The 23,864-nt window shown below is 45.2% G+C and overlaps 2 protein-coding genes across 7 annotated transcripts in view; one reads left to right on the top strand and one right to left on the bottom strand.

Annotated features, from left to right (window-relative positions):
• Positions 1-4,271, bottom strand: part of TM6SF1 (transmembrane 6 superfamily member 1) — a 29,464-nt gene extending 25,193 nt beyond the window's left edge. For 4 of the 6 annotated variants that reach the window (XM_081546766.1, XM_081546767.1, XM_081546768.1 and 1 more), the window contains exon 1: positions 4,140-4,271. In XM_081546766.1, the coding sequence (XP_081402892.1) occupies positions 4,140-4,231 (92 nt within the window). In that variant the 5' untranslated portion in view covers positions 4,232-4,271. Of the gene's footprint in view, positions 1-3,910 lie in introns of all 6 variants that reach the window. The other 2 variants (XM_081546769.1, XM_081546772.1) reach the window with 1 other exon arrangement.
• The window catches only part of LOC145528444 (uncharacterized), a 28,835-nt gene continuing 8,757 nt past the window's right edge, over positions 3,787-23,864 (top strand). Inside the window, exon 1 of the mRNA XM_081546774.1 lies at positions 3,787-5,282. Coding sequence (XP_081402900.1) covers positions 4,182-4,544 — 363 coding nt within the window. The 5' untranslated portion in view covers positions 3,787-4,181 and the 3' untranslated portion in view covers positions 4,545-5,282. The remainder of the gene's footprint in view (positions 5,283-23,864) is intronic.

Here is a 23,864-nt window from a genome sequence, read left to right as displayed (position 1 = left end):
TATGGGAATAGGTTAATTTTTTCAAGATACCTGGGTGAGTATGCACAGAAATTCTGCCTGGGGACCTCTTTTAAGATTTTCAGGAACTGATGGATGAGTGAGGGAGGGAAGGAAAGGGAGAGAAAGAAAGGAAGGAGAAATGGATGGATGATGGATGAATGGATGTTTGAATGAATAGATGGATGGACAGATGGATGGATGACATCATGGACGGTGGATGAATAGAGAGATGAATGGATGGATGATGAATGATGGATGGATGAATGGATGTTTGGATGGATGGATGGATGGATGGGTGGATGACAGATGATTGATGATGGATGACAGATGACTGATGGTGGATGGTGGATGAATGGATAGATGGCTAGATAGATGAATGAATGGATGGATGACAGATGGATGGTTAGATAATGGATAGTGGATGATGAATGAATGGACTGTGGATGGATGACAGTGAGTGATGGATGGATGGGTGGAGGAATGAATGGATGTTTGGATGGATAGATGCATGCATGACAGATGATTGGTGGTGGATGGTGGATGAATGTATAAATGAAAGGATGGATGAAGAATGATGGATGGATGGATGACGGATGGTTAGATAATGGATAGTGGATAGTGAATGCATGGATTGTGGGTAGATGAATAGAAGGATGCATGGTAAATGGAGGACATAGTTCTATGATAAAAATGAAGATGACCATGTCAGTGTCCAGGTAAGAGACTGAAATAGGAGGTTTCTAGTGCCACACATCAGTGGATGCTCCAGGCTCCTCCTGTAGGATGAGCCACAGGAGGAGACGATGAAAGAGGGAACTAATACGGGTCAGGAACACCCTGCTAGGCAGAAGCATCCTGTGAACAGAGAAGAGGTTAAGGTGCTGTGTAGGCTGAAGGGTCAGGAAGATCCCCTGGAAAAGGGAATGGCTACCCATTCCAGATTCTTGCCTGGAGAATTCCTTGGACAGAGGCCCCTGGCAGGCTATAGTCCATGGGGTCACAAAGAGTCGGACACTACTGAAGCGACTTAGCACACACGCACACACGCATGTGTAGGCTGACAGAAGTTTTCATCACAGCCTGACTCTGGCAGGGGCCAGGAGACAACTCCCATCCCTGTTCCCGTCAAGGACCCAGCTCACAGCCAGCACCATCACACAGCTGGTGCTCTTCTGGACTAGAGAGCAGTATAAACTGCTTCATGGTGTCTGCTCCCACTCTCCACCTCTAGGGGAGGAGCAAAGGATGAAGAGTAACTGGGGCAACAGAGCATCTGCATCCCAGTGACAGCCAAGTGCAGGACCTGCGCAGAACAGGGAGAAATGGGTCCAGCAGAGACCCGGAGGTGGGGGGAGGGGTAAGGGCTGCCACTAATATGAGGATGGAAAAGCTGTTAGTCTTGTAATGTGTTTGTTTGGGGATGAGGCTGGGGAGCAGGGGTAGAGTTTCTGATGCCCTTACATGAATAGATGGCTACTGAAAGGGATCACGTGTGGGTGAGTATGAGTTGTGTATTTATGTGTGTGTCTATGAGATACAGAGAGAGAACTCAACTTTTTCCTGTTGCCTCGCCTTAAGTGGCTTTTTCTATTCTTCAGGCTTTTGTAAAAGGTCTGGTGGGAAGGAAGCTTCAGCTAATTCAACTAATGCAAACTGAATGGGATGCCTGCTAGGCGCAAGCCCCTCACCTCCACCCCCACCCCCCCACCCCCGCCGCACTGGGCAGGACAATGCTAAGGTGAGCCATGGCCTGAGAAGGTAAATTCTGACCACAGAGAAGTAATTCTTGTGGGAAAAGCACAACCCAACAGGGGCTCGGAAGAGGGAGAGACAGAGGGAACAGAGACTCCCCTGCTTGGGGGGAGTCTGGAAGAGGCAGAGATGGCATTTTACTCCCGGTTATAAAGTCCAGGTGTGGCTTCAACCATCAGCGACAGGAAGGAAGGCGTCCCAGTCCCAGTGAACAGTGTGAGCAGCAGCAAGGAGGTGGGGGATTAAGGAGTGTCCAGGGCACAGAACCAGGTGGCGCTAATGGTAAAGAACCCGCCTGCCAATGCAATGAGACTCAGTTCGATCTCTCGGTCAGGAAGATCCCCTGGAGGAGGGCACAGCAACCCACTGCAGTATTCTTGCCTGGAAAATCCCATGGACAGAGGACCCTGGTGGGCTACAGTCCATGGGGTCTCAAAGAGTCATACACGACTGAAGGGACTTAGCAAAGGGGCACAGAACAGTCCAGTGTGGCTGAAGCACCAGCACGGCTGACTGGGCTGGACTGGGAGGCTGAGGCAGACATGCACAGGCAGCGCGAAGGGCAACTCCCTGGGAGGCTTTGCCAGAGAGGGCCAGTACCGCTGGTGGGGTGTGGAGAACAGGAAGGAGGAAACAGATGCTAGCCCAGCCTCAAGACTGATGGGGAAGGAGACAGTGGGAGGGTGGGACGGAAAGTGTGGAGGAAGAAGAGGGAGGAGTCAAAGGCTACTGGGATTTTAATCTGGAGGAGGACAGGAAGAATGGCTGGAACCAGTTTTTCAGAACCCCCCCACGGCTCAGCAGTGTGCTCAACAACACACAGCAGCACATAGTTCAGGACGTGCTCAGTAAACACAATCACCGCCTTCCCAGGAGCTGAGATCAAAATCTCAGAGTCATCCTCAGATCCTCTCCATGCCACATGATCCTTCCATAAGCCGCATGACCCTCCCTCCCAAAGATCCCCTCCCCAAGCCACATCCTTCTCCCTACACTGCTCCCTGGTCCCCTACCTGGAAGGCTTTGTCCCTAGATCTTCCTGGGGCCATCTCCTGCAGCTCATGTCACCTCCTCCAAGAAGGCTTCCCTGATCCCCAGTCCCCCCCATCACTCTCTCAAATCACCCCATTTTATGTGTTGATGCCTGTCTCAATAACACACCTCCTAGATCTCTTGTAGTTTCTTGATAGCTATTTCCCCAGCACCTGGAACTGTGCCAAGCATACAGTGTGTCCTCAATAAATTTTTGTTGAGCTGCCCATAATGCCATTTCAGGAGGGCAGAGTCCCCCATGCACTGTATTCACAGATCTGTGACATTCCCTGCCCAGAGATGCTTCTTCCAGGAGTCATCCCCCAAGACTGGGTCAGACCAAAGGCAGTCACTCCCCATGCCTAGAGAGCACCCCCGTACATGGGTGCAGTCTGGATAAGGCCCTCAGCCCCGGGAACAAGTGAGGAGGAAGTCACCGCCCCGTGGGCAGACACTTCTCCTCAGCTTGAAGAAGAGGGGGAGAGTCTGGAGAGGGGGTGCAGCATACACACTGATGCAATTTCCTTAGCACCAACTGCTGTGGGAAACAGAGCAGGTTACTTCCTCCTCCCGGCTGACAGCAGGAACATCGGCAGGCTCCGAGGCCTGGCGCCTTTCCCGCCGCTGGAGCAGGCCGGCCGCTGCTGGCTACTTGGCCAGAGAGCCCTCACAAGAGAGACAGGGCTTTGAACCAAGTCCATCTGCGGCCTCCTTCAGCCCCACCCATTTCTCTAGCATGGAACTGCCCTGCTCCTCGCCCGGCTCCCCATCCTATATTCCACGGGCGCCCTTATGGCATCTTGACAATAGGATGCAAATACAGGCCATTTGACAGACCAGAAAACTGAGGCCAGGCCTAGAACCCAGGCCTTTGCCTGTTCATTCCGCGCTATTTCTGCTAGTCATTCACAACAGTTTCTAAAATTAATACGAAATGAGAAGTATGTGTGTGTCCATACATGGAAACGTTCCTGTGAAATACGAAAGGAACGAGGTGCGGCCGGACTCCTAGCTGTCGGTGTGTGGACCGCCCCACCTCTGCCCCTGGGCACTTCAAGGGCAGGGGCATTGCCTTAATGACCCCTGTAACCCTGGACACCTGGCTGGGATACCAGCACCGCGATACCTGGCACGACACCCAGCACTCGGCCCCAGAGCTGCGCCCGAGTGTCAAAGATGCCAGCCCGAGCGAGGACCCCGGCCCGCGGGACTCCGGGCGCCTCCCCTCCTCCGGCCGGCCGCGGGGAGCCCTGGCGGCCGGCGAGCCTCTGCCCTGCCTGGCGGTTCAGCCCCCTCCGAAAAGTTGCTGGGGCGCCCGCCGCGCCGACCCCCGCCGCTTGCGCGCGCCCACTCACTCGTGTTGGGCAGCCAGGTGGTTGAAGACGTAGGTGACCGGGATGGCCGAGAGGGACAGCACGAAGACCCCCGTGGCCGCCGAAGCACTCATCGCCGCCGCCGCCGCCGCCGCGCCGCTCGCCCTTCACCGCATCCCGCGCGGGCGCCACGCCCCAGCTTCCGGCTGCGCCCGCGCCCCTCGCGGGTGCCCTTCCAGGCGCCCCGCGCCGCGCCGCGCCCGCTCCGCCCGCGCGCCCCCCGTGCCGCACCCTCAGCAGCGCCCCCTCTGCGCGCCCGCCCGCAGCCGCCCGGTGCGCAGGGCCGCGGCTCAGTCCCGGGAGGCGCCCTGCTGTCCTCCTGCCCAGAGGCGCTGGGGCTCCACCGCGAGCGCGGGGCGGCGCCTAGGAGTGGCCAAAGCCCCCTAGCCGGGGACAGGTGTCCCCCGAGGCGCGCGCTCTGCAGGAAGGTGGCGGCCCGGGAGGCGGGCGCGGGGCGCCGCCGGGAGCTTGTCATCGACGACCCGGAGAGGCGCTGGGCCGAGCTGTGGGCCAGCGTAGGGTGGAGCCACACCCGGGGGTGTCGGAGCGGGAAGAGCCCGCGAGATCGTCCACGTGGGGAACCCTCGGGCCGGGATAGGAAGGGATAAATGATCCGAAACCTTGGAACCTCTCCACCTGCAGCCGGCAGCGAGTCCCGTTTGAACCCCGAGTCTGAATCCGGGTTTAAATCCCGGCTCCGCACTCGCCGGCTGTTGACCTTGATCAAATAACTTAACCTCTCTGTCTTTCCGCTTCTCTACCAAACGGAGGTCACCCGCGTCAGTGTGATTGTGGGATTCACGGAGTTAATGGACACAAAGTGCTTGCCCAGTACTCCTCAGTCCACTGCTATCACCTGCAATTCCCATTTTTTAATTGGAACTGACACTCGGAGGAATACGATGATTGAAGAGACTAGAACGCCTATTTATTTCTATTTCAGGTCGCGTTCCTGGAAGCCAGTTTACCACCAGCCAGCATGCTCAAGTGGCTTCCCCACAGACACCCACCATAGAGAATACCTTGTGACTAGTCTGCCCTGGCTGCTTGACTGTGTTAGAGGGCGGCCTCAGAAAGCACCCCCTGGAACAGAGCCTGGATTCCTCTGCTACCGGGAAATGGAAGGTAAGTGTGGTTCAGACAGAGAACTGCTCGGGCAACCAAGGGAAGCACCTGTACTTACTGACCTTATAACAACCGCGGCGTGTGGAAGAGGCTCATTTTAGAGAGGAGAGAAGAGAGTGGCAAACAGGCTCAGAGCCAGGGCCATTCAGCTTTTCAGAAGCCAGCTCTCCCTATCCCCTCGTCCACCTCTTCTTGGAGGCCTTCTCAAACTCTGAGGTCATCGTGATAAAGCCTTGGCCCAAACTGTAACATATCCAGAGCTTCCCCAAGCGATGTCCTTACCTGAGACCTGGACATCACCGTCTTCCACAATGACTCCTTTACCAGCTACTTAGCCTCCTTCCTCCTCCCTGACACAAAATATCTCCTCCAAGACCCCTTCTCTCCTCCCAGCCAGTCTCCCAGGCCAGCCCAGTCCCTCCATCACCACCCAAACCTTGCCGAATCAGTCTTGCCTTCTGTCTTATACCATGAACCCCTCTAGCTACGCTGGGTCCTTCCCCCTCAGTCTAGACACATATACATGTATAAGTCAGTTTAGAAAGCACTCCCTCAGTGACAGGCTACGACTTGGGACCCTCTGCTACTACAGTGCTTGCACCTGGATACACCTCTCCTCCAGCAACAAAATATAGGGAAACTGTATTAACTGCAACCATGAGCAGTTGGAGCAAACTCTGGACCCAAAAGATACAAAGACTGAAAAGCCCAACTGCCACTTTTGAAGATCCTGGAACAAAAACAGGGTGTCAGGAGCAAAGCAGGATGCTGTGCATGCCCCTTTCACATACACCACCTAAGGGGTGGGCAAAACACCCAAGCCACCCCTCTGGCCCAAGCCATGGACACACTGCTACCCTCACCCCATAGAAGAAACAAGCTCAGCCCCCACCTCAGGAATCAAGAAGGGGAACCCGTTGTTTGTTTTCACTCCTCCTAGCTGCAGAGAGTCCCCAGTGAATGTTTGACTTCTTGGTGTGTTGTTAGTCGCTCAGTCGTGTCTGACTCTTTGCAACCCCATGGACTATAGCGTGTCAGGCTCCTCTGTCCATGGAATTCTCCAGGCAAGAATACTGGAGTGTCTGGCCTCTAGTCAATTTCTATTGAATAGGCAAGGCGAAGAACCCTGGTCGGTAACACCTGGACCTGTGTGTCATCTTCATTCGCCATCTTCTCTCTTTCCTTTCCCATCCGTGCTGGGTTTTAATGACTGTGTCTGTGCTGCTGCTAAGTCACTTCAGTCGGTAGACCCCAAATGATCATTCCTAGCACTGCCATCTCCCCTCAGCACTGCCCTCTGGCCTTCCACAGGCACCTCATGCTTAACATGGCCAAACTGGAATTCCCCATCTGCCTCAAGTCCACTCCAGCCTTATCTCATCCAGTGGTGCCACCATTCACCTGGTCATCCAGAATCCTGGGAATCCACATCTGCTCTGGCCAATCCCAAATTTCCATGCTTACCGCAGTCCTCGTAATGTTACTTTCCAAATGTCTCTCAAGTCTGTTTGCCCCTCTCTATCCATGCCATTGCTGTCACATTGCAGGTCTCTACCATCATCCAGGTTCCAGCCTCCTGCCTCATCTCCCTCCTCTGTCCTCAGCTGCTCTGAAAGACCGCCCTCCCACCCTCTTTGCTTCCTTCATAGTACTTTATTTATACCATCCAAAACCATCTTGTTTACACATCTGCTTCCTGTTCTATGTCCCTCTCTCCATTATGATGTAAGCTCCCTGTGGTCAGGAACGTTGTCTACTTTCTTTACTATTCTGTTCCCATCACTTGGACTAACAGCTGTCTGGAGCAGGTGCTCAAGAGATATTTGTTCACAGGATGAACATTCTGGAATATCATTTTCTGACAGAAATATAACACAAGCCACAAATGGGAACCTTATGTGTAGTTTTAAATTTTCTCGTAGCCACATTAGAAAAGTAAAAGACAGAGGTGAAATTGGTTCTAATAATATATTTTATCTAACATGATATGTCCAAAAGATTATTGTTTAAATGGTCATCAGTGTAAAAAATATTAATGGGAAATTTTACATTCCATTTTTTTTAAACAAGAACTTTAAAAAATATATTTATTTATTTATTTATTTTTGGCTGCGCTGGATCTTTGTTTGGCTGCCTGTGGGCTTTCTCTAGTTACGGTACATGGGCTTCTCACTGCAGTGGCTTCTCTTGTTGCAGAGCACAGGCTCTAGAGCTCAGGCTCTGTAGTTGTGGAGCACAGGCTTAGTTGCCCTGCCGCATGTGGGATCTTCTCAGACCAGAGATTGAACCGAACTTGTGCCCCCTACATTGGCAGGGGGATTCTTAGCTACTGGACCACCACTACATTCTTTTTTTAATACTAAGTCTTTGAAATTGTGTATGTATTTTGTACTTAGAATATACCTCGTTTCAGGCTAGTCACATTTCAAATGTTCAATAGCCACATGTGGCCAGTGTTTCTGTATTGAACTTCACAGCTCTAGACTTGTTCCTATCAGATCAAGCTGACTTCAATCGTGCTCTGTTTCTTTAAGAATAGATATGAAAATTAAATCCCTAATAAACTTATTCAAGCATCCTCAGAGAGTCTACCATGTTTCCAGAATTATTGTAAGAATTGGTCACACAAAGATGAATTTTAAATACATCTTGCCCAAGAAGACCATAATCTAGTGTGAGAAAAGCACATGTAAACAAGTAGCATGCAAAAGATTCATGTACAAATTGCTGTAGGAATCACCAGTCTCTCTAGAGGAGTTAAGAAGAGCTTCAGAGAGGAGGTGAGGCTTTAGACCAGCCTTGCTAAATGAGTAGAAGCTGGCCAAGCAGATGAGGAATAATGGGGTTTTCCAGGAAAGGGAAATAACACAACGTTAAAGGCGGAAATGTATGAGAGAGCATGTCACTCAATGAGCTTCAGGCTGTTTGCTGTGGTTGGAAGTACTCATGCATGAGGGGGGGCTGGTAGGAAGTGAAGATGGAGAGGTGATCAGAGGCTCAGTCTTAGAAACCCTTAAGGGCAGGAAGTATGTAAGATTTATGACTGGGTCCTGAATGCTGCAACTCAAGATCCCAAAAATGTGCAGCTCAGATCCAGCACAGATATATGGCAGAAACCAATGCAATATTGTAAAGCAATTATCCTTCAATTAAAAATAAATAAAGTAAAAAAAAAATTTAAAGACCCAGCACTGCCAAATAAATAAATATTAAAAAAAAAAAATTGAGTAGGAGGAGAGGCTGCCTTCATCAGAGTAACTTTTACTTTTTTTTAACCTGGGGTTGAGATAGTGAAAGCACAGAGTCCGAACCACTGGACATCCTGGAAACCCCCCAGAGTAACATCTTTAAAGCTCAGCCTGGCAGCTGATGTGGAACAGGGTTTAGAAAGGGAAGTAGGAGGCAGGAAGTCCACTTAAGAGGCTTATTCTAGCAAGAGATGCTGAAGATCTGAACCAAAATGTTGGCAACGAGAGGGAAGAATGAAGAGTAGTGCCTGCTCGCCGCAGCTAGAGAAAACCAGAGAGAAGCAGCAAAGACCCAGTGCAGTCAAAAGTAAATAAATAAAAATTTAAAAATTAAGCAAATATCATACAAATAAATAAAATATTGTTTTCATGCAGATGCCCTTTTAACAACTTGTTTATTTCTTCATTTTTAAATTTTTGGCTGCACCCTGTGGCATGTGGGATCTTGGTTCCCAGACCACGGATGGGGCCCACACTCTCTGCATAGGAAGGTGGAATCTTAACCACTGGACCACCACGAAGTATCCCTTCTTTTGAAAAAGGGTTGGATATGACTTAAAAGGCATTCAAACAGTAAAGTTGTTTAGTCTTTGATATTCAGTTTGTTTGGGTTTTTTTAGGACCATCCATCTTGCAAGCCATGAAGGCTGATATTGTAGCTGTGAAATTGGACTCCAAGCTTTCTGCAAGCAAAAATAGACACACTAAGTTCTGTCCTCTGCCCATTCCCTGATGAGAAAGACAGTTTTTTGTGTGTTGATTCAAAACAATTGACTAATCAGGAATGACACTAAAGGGCCTCTGACCATGCCTGCTTCTGCCATGGAGGAAAGTGAGAGCAGCACATTAGAGAAGTTGGTCACGTAAGGAGGAACTAGGGAGAAAGCTGCTGGCCTGGGACTGAGGGAGCAAAGAGTCAGCCCTGTGTCCATGCTGTAGCTCCCAGTCCCAGCGCCTCTTCCCCTTGTTCAGTTTTCCACTTTTTTCTTCCTTCCTTTCTTCCTTTTCTTTCTTATTTTTTCTTACTGACGTGTGCTGCTGCTGCTGCTAAGTCGCTTCAGTCGTGTCCGACTCTGTGCAACCCCATAGACGGCAGCCCACCAGGCTCTGCCGTCCCTAGGATTCTCCAGGCAAGAATACTGGAGTGGGTTGCCATTTCCTTCTCCAGTGCATGAAAGGGAAAAGTGAAAGTGAAGTCGCTCAGTTGTGTCCGACTCTTAGCGACCCCATGGACTGTAGCCCACCAGGCTCCTCCGTCCATGGGATTTTCCAGGCAAGAGTACTGGAGTGGGGTGCCATTGCCTTCTCCTATTGATGTATAGTTGATTTAAATACAACATTGTGTTACTCTCAGGTGTACAGCATAGGGATTCAATACTTTTTGCAGATTATATGCCATTATAGGTTATTACAAGATACTGGGTATAATTCCCTGTGCTATACAGTATATCCTTGTTGCTTATCTATTTTATATAGTAGTTTTATCTATTAACACCATACCTCTAATTTGTCCCTCCCATTCCTCCTCTTCCCTTTTCTTCCATTTTTTATCCTTCTTTTTTTCATTTTTTATCCTTCTGATAAAGCTTATGATTGTGATCTTTGGAAAGCCTGAACACTCTAGATGAATGTGCAAGGGGCGATCAAACAGATTGCTCTGTGGGTTATATAGAGACAGAATAAAATGACCTGAGAGTCCACTCAAACAAACATTAAATGATCCTCAACAATGAGTTGGGATGGACTTCCCACGTGGTTCAGTGGTAAAGAATCCACCTGCCAATGCAGGATACATGGGTTCAATCCCTGGATCAGGAAGATTCCCTGGAGGATGAAATGGCAACCCACTCCAGCGTTCTTGCCTGGGAAATCCCATGAACAGAGGAGCCTGGCAGGCTACAGTCCATGGGGTCGCAAAGAGTTGGACATGGCTTAGTGACTAAACAACAACAGCAGCAACAAACCCTTAAGTTACCTTAAACGCTGGGTTTGTTTTCAGCTATAAGTGCTCTCATGATTTCTCTTAATATGCTACAATGATTAACATTGATATATATATTTTTTAATTTTTATTTATTATTTATTTGACTGCATAGGTCTTAGTTGAAGCATGGAAACTCTTAGTTGCATGTGGGATCTAGTTTCCCGACCAGGGATTGAACCCCCTGACCTCTGCATGGGGAGTGTGGAGTCTTAGCCTACTGTACCACCAGAGAAGTCCCTACGTGGATATTTGGAGAAGGAAATGGCAATCCACTCCAGTATTCTTGCCTGGAGAATCCCAGGGACGGAGGAGCCTGGTGGGCTGCCATCTATGGTGTTGCACGGAGTCAGACACGACTGAAACGACTTAGCAGCAGCAGCAACAGGCATAGAGCAGGTGCTGAATAAATGCTAACTGAAGGGAGAGGTAAAGTTAGTATGTAGAATGTTTGTCCAAAAGTCTCCTGCAGTTGCTAGATGAGATCTGCACCATTGCCCTGAGTTTCCTAGCAACCAAAGCAAAGAAGGAAACATTATAACATTCACAGTGTCCATAAGGTAAAAACAGATCAGTGGTTCCAAAGAACTCTCTCATGGTTCCTCTTAAAGAAAACAGCGTGTTATATAGTATGTCCTCAGCAGCATTCCTACAATAAAGATAGAATCTCATTCCATACAGTTGTCTCTCAGTACATCTTCAGTGCGGGTGGCTGACATACTGCCAAGAGCCACTCAGTGCAAAGGAGCCAAAAATCCTTCCTTGCAGATAAGCAACTCTCAGAAGGCTTGGCTTGGTTCAGTGATACATTTTACAGTATGTGGGGGCAGGAGTGGAAATACCTTCCTGGCAAGCACACTGTCCCTTCCAGTTTAAGCCCAGAGCAGATATCACCAGTGATCACTGAAGCTCTCTCCCGTGGAGACTGGACATCACCAATAGGCTTCTTCTCTCCTGCCAACTGAAATCAATCTGCCAGCTCTGATCAAACGGTATTCATGATTATCCTTCAGGCAGTGTTCTGTGAGTATTAATTCCATGTAATAACATTTTCATACAAATGAGTTAATGGAGAGTTTGAAATTATAGTGACTGGCACGAGAGAAGCATTCTAAGTGGTAAGTAAGGACAGAGGATTATGGTTTGACAAGCAAACACATAGAGGGTAGTTTGACATTTTCTCATGAGAAGGATAAGCATGGGACAATCAAACCCAAGATTGCTGCGTTGTTCAGACTGCTTCCCAGGTGTAACAGAAGACCTCACGTGTCAGGGTGTAGGTCAGAAAGAGCTAACTGGAAAGAAGATTGAGGGACTTCCTTGACATTTACTTTTCCTCTCAAGATACCTTCCCATCCTCTGACTAAAGAATTAACATAAAAATAGTTAACATAGGGACTTTTCTGGTGGTTCAGTGACTACAACTCTGTGCTTCCATTGCAGAGGGCATGGGTTCAATCCCTGGTCAGGGACCTAAGATCCCGCATGCCGAATTGCACGGTGAAAAAAAAATTTTTTTTCTATTTTCAAAACAACTGTAGGCAAAATGTGGAAAACAGAGTTACAAAACAAAATTTAAATATTATAAACACTTACCCTGTAAGGATCAGAACTGCAAAAATTAAGGGGGATTGACAGATAAGAAAGTGTTTCAAATTCTTTTTTTCAAAGAAAATTAAATTGAAATCCCCTCCTCAGTCCCATTCCTCTCCCTTCGTCTCTAGAAGCAATCACTACCTTGAAATTGGGGGCATACCCAGTCCGTATTTATATACATTTATATACATATAAACAAAATATGGGACTTCCCTGGACACTCAGCAGTAAAGAATTCGCCTGCCAATGCAGGAGACAAGCCCCTGGTCTGGGAAGATACCCTGGAAGAGGAAATGGCAACCACTCTAATATTCTTGCCTGGAAATCCCCATGGATGGAGGAGCCTAGCAGACTATAGTCCACAGGGTCGAAAAAAGAGTTGGACACGTCTTAGCAACTGGACAACAACAACAAACAATACATAGTTATTTCATAAAATTTACATAAATTATAATATCCTTATATATTTTTTCACTTAACATGAAGTTTTGAAATCCACTGATTTCTATACACTTACTCATTCATTTTCACTGCTAGAGCATTCTACCATATGACCATACTACATTTTATTTTTCATTCCTCTACTAATAGATCTCAGAGTTGGTTTTAACTTTTCACTTCTATAAACAGTGTTGTAATGAACATCCTATAATTCTCTCCTGTGCACATGACAAGAGTTTCTCCAGGTGACAATGCCTAAACACAGAAGAGCAGGCAAGCTGTGCACGTTGTTTGGTGCTTTACATTTGTTCCGTCCAGGCCGGCTTCCTGCAAGTTTCTTCACTCACCTGATGAGCTTTAAAAGCAGAGTCCTTCCCAAGAGTCAGTTAGCTTGGCTTAATCAAGAAGTTCTCAAAGGTGTCTCCAGTCTACCCTCTGAGAACCACGGTCCTAATCCATGGCTGGAGACAGATATAATCTTCAAGCCTATATCACACATCAGGAAAAGATGCGGTTGATCTTAAGAAGAATCAGATGGGAAAGGTTAATAATTTCCCCCAGAATATGCTGGTAGCAGAAATTCAGATTTCAGATAATGATTTCAGGCTACAGTTTTCAGATTCAGGTTCAGCCTGATTCAGATTTCAGGCTACAGTTTTACAAGGGAGAGTTCCTCCCCTACTCTGAGCTCAGAACATGACATACGATCTTTGTTTTTAGCTCCTTGTGTAGTGGGACTTTATTTTTTGTTTTTGCTAGTTTGCCCTTTCATCACCAGTGTGTGTGTCCTTGCAAGGTCCCAAACCTCTGCAGAATGTCAGTTTCAATGTTCTGCATCCAGGGAACTCAAAGCCAGGTCTCCTAGCCTAATGTAGACATAAAAACCAAGTTTCCAACTTACCAAAACAACAACCTCCCTGGAGCTGTGGGCACTGCATTGCTCACAAACTACAGGCGCCCATCTTTAGTTTTAGCCTCTGGGAATTTCACTTAACTTTATTGCAATCTCGGCTATGTATTTAAGTGATCCTGTTACCTTGTACCCAGCATTTAGTTATTTGAAGCAGTAGAGTTTTCAGGTTTTTAGGACTTTAACTCGAAAAAATAAAGCTCTAAGTGAGAGGTGAAAATAAAAGAGCATTTTCAGAAATGCATGGTCTCAAAAAATCTACCTCCCTTGATCCTTTTCTCAGGAAGGTACTGGAGGACATGCTCCACCAAAACAAGGCAGTATACAATGTAGAAAGTGATGTGGGATTTGGGAAACAGGAGCTCCAGTCTGTGAACACGACTAAGAGGTCCCCCAGGAGAAGAAGGGGACAGCTTTTCAGGAGCCAGTCTGGAGAACAAGAAATCCAGCTTAGGGCAAGAGAGAGGCAACCCCAGGAGAACTGTCTCTAGAAAAAGATGTAATTGCTAGGTTACCTAGTATGTTTGAAGGTATCAAGATATGAAAAATTCCAGAGACCTTGAGGCTAGTGAGAGGAAACAGAAAACTAAGCAAATGGCCTCATCTTCTATAGTAGAAAGTTAATAGATAACATCCAAACCTGAAAAAAATAAAGAAATCCAATGTAATCATGTTATTTAGAAATTATGGGGCCAAAGCAGGCATTAGGAGACACTGCTTTCCGGGACAGAATTCAGGGATGGGGAAAAGTAGAACAAAGGATTCTAGTTTTTCTTTCAGCCATAGAAATCTACTTTTATTAAATAGATGTATAACTTGGATAAAAATAAATAAGTAAATAAAATAAGGATGATGGCACAATACACAACATTCATACCATTTTTGAGTTCCGCAGCAAGATCCAAGACAGGTGTCTTTGCATAAGTATTCAAGCAATTAGTCAGTTTTTCAAAGGCAGTTCTTAATCCTTTGATGTACAAATCACTGGCTTTGAAGCACTTACCACATTTTAATCCCTGTTGCTTATCTTCTTCATTTGTGAACTGGTTTTATAATCAAATTTTCATTTCTGAATAAGCCATTCTCCAACATCACATTAACTAACCTCAAGTTGAAATTCTGCAATTCCACAAACCTGAAGAGACCGACTGACTAATACAAAAAAAAGTCATTTACTCAATTGCAGAGGTCAGCTGTGGCTGATCCAGTGGGGACTGATTTCGTAATTGACTGGTTTGTTAGTGAACATGTTGGAGGGTTGTTGACTTCTGCTACTTTACATAAACTCCAATTATGAGATCTTTTTTTTTGGAACTTTTTTTCATTTTTTTCTTTTTTAAATATGAAAGTATGATAACATTTATAGGAAACTTGGATAATACAGAACAAAGATACATATATTTCTACCATGCTAAGTCGCCTCAGTTGTGTCTGACTCTTTACGACCCCATGAACTATAGCCTGCCAGGCTCCTTTGTTCATGGGGTTCTCCAGACAAGGGCATTCACATGTCCTCCTCCAGGGGATCTTCCTGACCCAGAGAGCGAACCTGCTTCTCTTACATCTCCTGCATTGGCAGGTGGGTTCTTTACCATAAGCGACACCTGGGAAGCTCACACATAGTTCCACTATATATTACAATTATTTTTTAAGTAGATAAATCAAGATTTTTAGCTGGAGTTTCAATATCAAACTCTCAAAAATTAATAGAATGAATAGAAAGATAGAAGGATATATAGTAGACCTGAATAGCACTATGAACCAATAAAACAAGGTGCAAAAATTTCATGGTCTAAAGATATTGAAATCATACATAGTCTGTTCTCTTATCATAATGGAATTATGTTAGAAATCAATATCACAAGATACTTGAAAACAACTCACATATTTTCAAGTGCAATGTGACATTTACCAAGAGAGATCTTTTGGCCCTGTCGTAAGGCATGCAGGATCTTAGTTCCCCAACCAAACCGGTGTGGTGGCAGCATGGTATCTTAACCCCGGGACCACTAGGGAAGTCCCAAACTGTGGGGTCTTGACTAATAAATATTCAGACAGTAAGAATTCTGTTTATGGTAAAACGGACTGTCTGTTCCAACTGCCACATTCACTCCTCACTCATTGGTTCCCCACCTGCTAGATGTCTGGTGCAGAAGGGAAATGGCATAAAGGCAAGAAGCAGAAAGGAGAAGTGGGAGTCTTAGCTGAAGTACACAGGATCTTAGTTGTGGCTTTTGAATTCTTAGTTGCAGCATGTGGGAGCCAGTTCCCTAACCAGAGATGGAACCTGCACCCCCTTACATTCAAAGAGTGAAATCTTAGCCACTGCACCACCAGTTAAGTCCCAGGGGAGAGAATGATTAATTCAGCCAGTGCTTCTCAGAGGAAGTAACCCCTGAAGGACTAACCCAGAGAGGGCATTTTAGAAAGAAGTTATCCACAACGTATGGAATGAAGTGTTAGTTGCTCAGTCATGTCCAACTCTTTGTGACCCCATGGACTGTACCCTGCCAGGCTCCTCTGTTCATAGGATTTTCTAGGCAAGAATACTGGAGTGAGTAGCCATTCCCTTCTTCAGGGGATCTTCCCGACCCAGGGGTCGAATCCGGGTCTCCTGGATTGCAGGCAGATTCTTTAGCCATCTGAGCCACCAGAATGAAATGGAAGTTGAAATACCATAGCACAGTCTGGGAACTACCAGCCAACACCAGGGTAGAAAAACGAGTGAAATTTTTAAGATGGAGAGGGACACTTTTAGGTTGACCATTATAGATTACTCTAGTAGGTGGGCTGACTTTGAGGCGACAGGGAATGAAACAGGAGGCAGAAAGTTGAGAGGAGCAGTAATCCAAGCAGGAAGAATGAAGGCATCTTATACCGGGGCAGCTGCAGTGAGGGTAGAGAGGAGATGCTACTTAGAAATAGAATCTACAGATCTTGGTGATTAATTGGATGTGAGAGGCATGATGCAGAGAAGAACTTAATAGTGGCAGCTTTCTGGGGAGAAGGAAAGGGAACCAAGGGGACAAAGATACACTGAGATTTATGGAAACCTATTGTGATCTCTCTTTCTTCTTAATATTTCTTTATTTGGCTGCACCAGGTCTTCACTGCAACATGTGAACTTTTAGTTGGGATCTAGTTCTCTGACCAAGAAATGAACCCTGGTCCCCTGCATTGGGAGCTCAGAGTCTTAGCCTCTGGACTACCAGGGAAGTCCCCAGACTGTGGTTTTTCTCAGAACTCTGGAGACAGATCTTCCTTCCTTGTGCTTGTTGCTGCCCAAATAAAATCAACTTTTATAAACTAGTGAAGACTGAACACAGTTGTGTTGCATACTCTTTGTGACCTGTTGAAACCAGAGGCTGAAATCAGAGAGCAAGACATTCTTTCCACCTGAGTGCCAGGAGCTCAGCTAGGTTTTTTTTTAAGGTAGCAGCAATTTACCTCATAAGGAGCTGAAGGAAAGTCCAGGAAAGGTGTCAACTCAGCTTGATGTGTTTGTGGAGCTCCAAGAAGATTGCTTGTAGATGTTTGGATATCTGTTAATAAAGCAAATATCATGGGACTTCCCTAGTGATCCAGTGGTTAAGAATCCGCCTTCCAACGCTGGGGACACAAGTTCGATCCCTGGCTGGGGAATTAAGATCCTACATTTTTCGGGGCAACTAAGCCCACATGCCACAACTAAAGAGCCCATGCACCACAAAGAAAACCCAGAGCAGCCAAAATAAAATAAATACATAAATAAAAATAAAAAAGTAAAATCAAGTATTATGCTTATAAGAATGATCAGAGATGAAGATACAGATTTGAGAATCACCAGCATTAGCTGAAATCATGGGAATAGAAGAGATCACACAGAAAAACGTGGTAGAAGGGGAAAAAACAAGGGCACCAAGGATGGAATCCTGAGTAAACCAACAGGTAAGGCTGGGAACAGACGAGGAGCTTGTCATGTAGGAAACGGAAAACGAAAAGTAAGAGACGTGGGACTTCCCAGGTGGTCCAGTGGTTAAGACTCTGTGCTGTCCAATGCAGGGGCTTGTGTTCAGTCTCTGATTGGTAAACTAAGATTCCACATGCCATGTGGCCAAAAAAAAAAAAAGTTGCAGCCATGAAAAATCATAAAAACTTATCACAGACGCAGGCAGGGAGAGTAAATGTAATCAAAGAGTCAAAGAATAACTAGTCAACCATCACACCCAGTGAAAATGAAATGACAGCTTCGGTGGTTAGGAGACCCCCAGTGGCCTTCGCGGTGCCCAGTGTAGTGGTAGCCAGACCCATCCTGTCGCTGCTTGAGGACTGGCAGGAGATGATGCAGAGTGAATACTGTGATAGGAAGGAAGATGAAAAAGGGGACACTCTGAGGCTCACACAGGGTTGAGGAACGTTTTCCTGTTAGGGGAAATAGTTCCATATTGGGTTGGTCAAAAAGTTTGTTCAGGTTTTTCCATAACATCTTCCTGAATATTTGTGAGTACCAGGAAGAGATGCCAGTGGAAAAAAGGAGAGTTTGAAGTCACGAGGAAGAAAAGAAAAGCAAGAGACAGAGCAGCAAGATGGTAAGGGGATGAACTGAAGACAGAAGGTGGAAAACTTAGTCTTGGAAAGAAAGGAAATAAGTATCTGAGGCAGATGGAATGACCTACTTATCACCAGGTTGATCCAGTTGCTGTTGAAATGAACTGGGAAATCAATAGAGACGGGCAAAGTTAAATGCAATGTGTTCACATAATCAGCCTGGTCTATATTTACTTTCTTGTAACCAGAGGGGCAACATGTTCTAATGATGTGGACTCTGAAACCCAGCCTGCGGCTTTGAATTTCACTGCTGGCCATGACACGCTTTTTCGTGGAAGGTCATATTTATATCACTGCAGCAGAATCACAGCAACTCTGCTTGGTCTTTGTGGCTCATTTCAAAGATTCAAAATATGTGGGACAGATAATTCCAGCTCTTCAATGCCCTTGGAGCCCTAATATTATTTTTATGAGCGTGACAACAGCCTTGATAATGTGGTGTAAACTAGACTAATTTTAGTTATTTATTTTATACATGTTGCATCAGTACAACGAGATTTAAAATAGATTGAAAAAGGGAAAAGTCACAGCTGTGACAAAAATGTGAAAACTATTCAGCTTCCACAGTAGGTACAGAAATGTAAATTTGAAAAATGAGGCACCAGCTATTCAATGATCAAAAGCAAAGTCAAATTATTAAATCTATGTGGGATAGACTTTAGAAAAATAGAGACTGTCAGTGAGCACTGAAATTGATTCAGTCCTTTGAATAGCTGCCAACATTTATTGATCATGTATTCCACATCAGACACTGTTTTAATGTTATCTTTTAAAAAATATTTTAATATTTTAATTAAAAAATCTAAAGATTTTTAATTAAAAAATAATGCAATATTTTACTAGAATTTTTTCATATTTTTAATTTAAAAACATTTTCGTATTTTTAACTTAAAAACATTTTCAAGTTTTAATTTAAATATTGCTAATATTTTGATTTAAAATATTTAATATTTTACAAATATGTTAATATTTTACCTTTTATTTTCTAATAATTTAAAAAATATTTATCTATTTATTTGGCTGCACCAGGTCTTATTTGAGTGCACAGGTTCTTAGTTGCAACATGTAGGATCTAGTTCCCTCACCAGGGTTTGAACCAGGGCACCCTACTTTGGAAATACAGAGTCTTAGCCACTGGACCACTGAGGAAGTCCCTAAATATTTAATTTTATGTCATATGAATTTTACCTCAACTTTTAAAATTTATTCATTAAAAAAAAGCACTGAGGACCCCAAGAGCTTTTGTTTATGTGAGTTTATTTATCAATATTTCTTGTGTTAAAAATTTATCTTTATTCACCTAAAAATAACAATGAAAAGAAATATATAGAAATAAATATTAAAAATTTAAAATGATGACAAGCAACATGTTTTTATTAAAAAATAACCGTATTTTCCACAACAGAAAATAGTTAGAAGAATAGTATTGTTTTACATTTAAAAAAAATCTCTTTACTGTCTGGCTTCTTAGAAGACAGCTGAATTTTCTGCTTCTGAATTAAACCTGTTACAATATCACACTGTCAGGTAGCCTTGGGAAAAACATCACTGTACACGCCTAAGAGAATGAAAGAGGCAAATATTGTCTTCATTGTTATTATGAAAATAGTTTTGACCTCACAGACCCCCTGAAAGGGTCTCCAAGAACCCCAGGGGCCCCAGGCATATTTATAAAACTGTGACTTAAAACAGAGAGGGACAGCTTGTGGACACAGGACCAGTGTAGGCACACAGAGCCCTGTGCTCTGTCAAGCCTCACATTTGGGGTTTAATGCTCTGTAGTCGCCATCTTAAAATTCTTAAGAATCTAATCTTTGAACGTGTTTCGTAAGGTGGCTTAGACAGTAAAGAATCTGCCTTCGATGCAGGAGACAAGGGTTTGATCCCTGGGTTGGGAAGATCCCCTGGAGAAAGGAATGGCAACCCACTCCAGTATTCTTGCCCGGAGAATCCCAGGGACGGCGGAGCCTGGTGGGCTGCCATCTATGGGGTCGCACAGAGTCGGACACGACTGAAGCGACTTAGCAGCAGCAGCAGCAGCAGCAACACTTTCACACTTTGACTTTGTCAGTGAAGTCCAATGCGACAATGGAGCAGGCACCCGGGGCCTGGAGCCTTGGCTCATGCACTGTTCCCCACTTCTGTTGCTTCCCTGCCTCCCAGGGACCAGCTCAAGCCACCCACCCCACCCAGGGTGCCCTGAGCCTCCACCTGGCCTGCCTTCCTGCCCAGCACACACTGGAACCCTCGCTCCTGGTGGGCACCTTGGCTGGGGCAAGGGAAGGATCAGAGTTGAGCACCATTCGTTCGGTGGTGACTCAGGCAGCTGACTTCACTCCAGAGTAGAAATACCCTGACCTCAGGGCAAACCTCTCACCTGTCCACAAATCTAGATACTTACCACGTCCTGGCACAAAGGTTGCAATACCTTTGAGGTTTACCCATTCCAGTGAGTAAGTTGGAGCAACTGGCCTATGGGAGGAGGACAGCTCTGGTCTGGCCAGAGAAGGGAGCCCAGCATCTGTTGAGCCCAGTGCATGCCTGACACCAAGGGACTGACCCTTAGGGGGCCTGTGAGTCTGCACTCAGCCTGCCAGCATCCCTGTACCCAGGGGAATTTGACATTGCTATTTAATAATAGCAAATAAGAAACACCAGGACAGGTGGAAGGAGGAGTAGAGAGGGAGAGAAAGTGAAAAAAGAAAAAAGCTTTTTATTTTAGTATCTTAGTGGAATTTGTTTACTGCTGTTTGAATCAGGGGCCCCATGTTCATTTTAAGTAGCTGGTCAGGAAATAATCAAGACACTTGAGTGGGATTTCCCTCGAGGTCCATTGGTTAAGAAATCTGCGTTGCAACTCAGGGAATCTGCCTTCCTGGTCCAGGAAGATCCCACTTACTGTGGCGCAACTAAACCCACACATCGCAAATAGTGAAGCCCACGTGCTCTAGAGTCTGCTCTGCAACAAGAGAAGCCACTGCAATGAGAAGCCTGAGCACAACTAGAGAGTAGCCCTCGCTCACTGCAACTGGAGAAAAGCCTGCATAGCAACAAAGACCCAGTGCAGCCAAAATTAAAATTTTACATCTATATATATTCTGGAAAAAAAAAAAAAGACACTTGAGTGTTCCTGCCCTTGGTCCTAATATAATAAACCAACAAGGGTAATTTATCCTAAATTAATGGATTCAAAAGGGGGGGGACATAAAAGAGGGGGAGAAAAACTAAAAATAAAAGTACTTGGATTTATGTATTTACAGTCAAAAGTAATCTATAACTCATAATAGAAAAATGAGAAAAATGTCTTCCTTCATCCTCTAAAATCTATTCGTCCCCTAATATCCTTCATCTCATCTCTGTCCATTGAAAAGAACTAGAAATCATGACCAAGCCAGAAGAAGTGAGCTTCATTAGAGGCCACATTTTGGTTTCTAAATATATCTCCTATTAAAGAGAATTGAGGCTCCTTAGAAAAATGGCTAATTCCAGGTCTAGGGCAGCAGACATACAGCTTGACATACTACAAAGCAAGGGAGCTCTTAAAGATTATTGCCTTCAGGTCGTAAGGCTCAGAAACCCAGTACTCTTACCAAAACTTGGCAATTAATATGCCTAGACACGAAAAGTGAAAGCAAGCTTCTGTGGATGTTTGGAAAGGTGAAGCTAGAACAGTGTTGGTTATCTGTTCACCCTCTGTATTCAAAACTTTTCATTTACTTAGTTTTTTGGCCATGCCCCATGGCATGTGGGATCCTTTATCCCCAACCAGGGATTGAACTCTCACCCCCTGCATTGGAAGCACATAGTCTTAACTGCTGGACTTCCAGGGAAGTCTCAGTGTCAAGGACTGTCATCAAACCTTCTAGATCAATTCCTGGCACATGGCTCCAAAGAGATGGTTACTGTTTGGGTGGGTAGATAGATAGTTGGATGATGAACAGAATGGAAAAGTTAGGGAAACTATAAAAGTATAAAATTGTTTTACTTATAAAGGGATGATTGTGGAGAGTAGCGATGCCAGGAGCTTTCTATTCAGAAAAATTCCTAAAGTGAACAGTTTTCAGCAACAAAGGTTTACAAGTTGGTAAAATCAAGGATGTTGAAGCTGAATCTCCAATACTTTGGCCACTTGATGCGAAGAGTTGACTCATTGGAAAAGACCCTGATGCTGGGAAGGATTGGGGGCAGGAAGAGAAGGGGACGACAGAGGATGAGATGGCTGGATGGCATCACCGACTCAATGGACATGAGTTTGGGTAAACTCAGGGAGTTGGTGATGGACAGGGAGGCCTGGCGTGCTGCGATTCGTGGGGTCACAAAGAGTCAGACACAACTGAGTGAACTGAACTGAACTGATATACATATATATATATATATATATATACATATATATGGGTTATATATATATATGGACCTAACAGAAGCAGAAGATATTAAGAAGAAGGTGGCAAGAATACACAGAAGAACTGTGCAAAAAAGATCTTCATGACCCAGATAATCACAATGGTGTGATCACTTACCTAGAGCCAAACATCCTGGCATGTGAAGTCAAGTGGGCCTTAGAAAGCATCACTACGAACAAAGCTAGTGGAGGTGATGGAATTCCAGTTGAGCTATTTCAAATCCTGAAAGATGATGCTGTGAAAGTGCTGCACTCAGTATGCCAGCAAATTTGGAAAACTCAGCAGTGGCCACAGGACTGGAAAAGGTCAGGTTTCATCCCAATCCCAAAGAAAGGCAATGCCAAAGAATGCTCAAACTACCACACAGTTGCACTCATCTCACACGCTAGTAAAGTAATGCTCAAAATTCTCCAAGCCAGGCTTCAGCAATACATGAACCATGAACTTCCAGATGTTCAAGCTGGTTTTAGAAAAGTCAGAGGAATCAGAGATCAAATTGGCAACATCCACTGGATCATCGAAAAAGCAAGAGAGTTCCCGAAAAATATCTATTTCTGCTTTATTGACTATGCCAAAGCCTTTGTGTGGATCACAATAAACTGTGGAAAATTCTGAAAGAGATGGGAATACCAGACCACTTGACCTACCTCTTGAGAAACCTGTATGCAGGACAGGAAGCAGCAGTTAGAACTGGACATGGAACAACAGACTGGTTCCAAATAGGAAAAGGAGTACATCAAGGCTGTATATTGTCACCCTGCTTATTTAACTTATATGCAGAGAACATCTGGAAGAAGCACAAGCTGGAATCAAGATTGCCGGGAGAAATATCAATAACCTCAGATATGCAGATGACAGCACCCTATGGCAGAAAGTGAAGAGGAACTAAAAGCCTCTTGATGAAAGTGAAAGAGGAGAGTGAAAAAGTTGGCTTAAAGGTCAACATTCAGAAAACTAAGATCATGGCATCTGGTCCCATCACTTCATAGGAAATGGATGGGGAAACAATGGAAACGGTGTCAGACTTTACTTTTGGGGCTCCAAAATCACTGCAGATGGAAATTAAAAGACGCTTACTCCTTGGAAGGAAGGTTATGACCAACCTAGACAGCATATGAAAAAGCAGAGACATTACTTTGCCAACAAAGGTCTGTCTAGCCAAGGCTATGGTTTTTCCAGTAGTCATGTATGGATGTGAAAGTTGGACTGTGAAGAAAGCTGAGCGCCAAAGAATTGATGCTTTTGAACTGTGGTGTTGGAGAAGACTTGAGAGTCCCTTGGACTGCAAGGAGATCCAACCAGTCCATCCTAAAGGAGATCAGTCCTGGGTGTTTATTGGAAAGACTGATGTTGAAGCTGAAACTCCAATACTTTGGCCACCTGCTGCGAAGAGTTGACTCATTGGAAAAGACCCTG

This window comes from Giraffa tippelskirchi, chromosome 12, assembly GCF_054371585.1.
Source record: "Giraffa tippelskirchi isolate mGirTip1 chromosome 12, T2T-mGirTip1v1.2.pri, whole genome shotgun sequence".
NCBI classification, from domain to species: Eukaryota; Metazoa; Chordata; class Mammalia; order Artiodactyla; family Giraffidae; genus Giraffa; species Giraffa tippelskirchi.
This window is presented reverse-complemented; position numbering and strand designations above follow the sequence as displayed.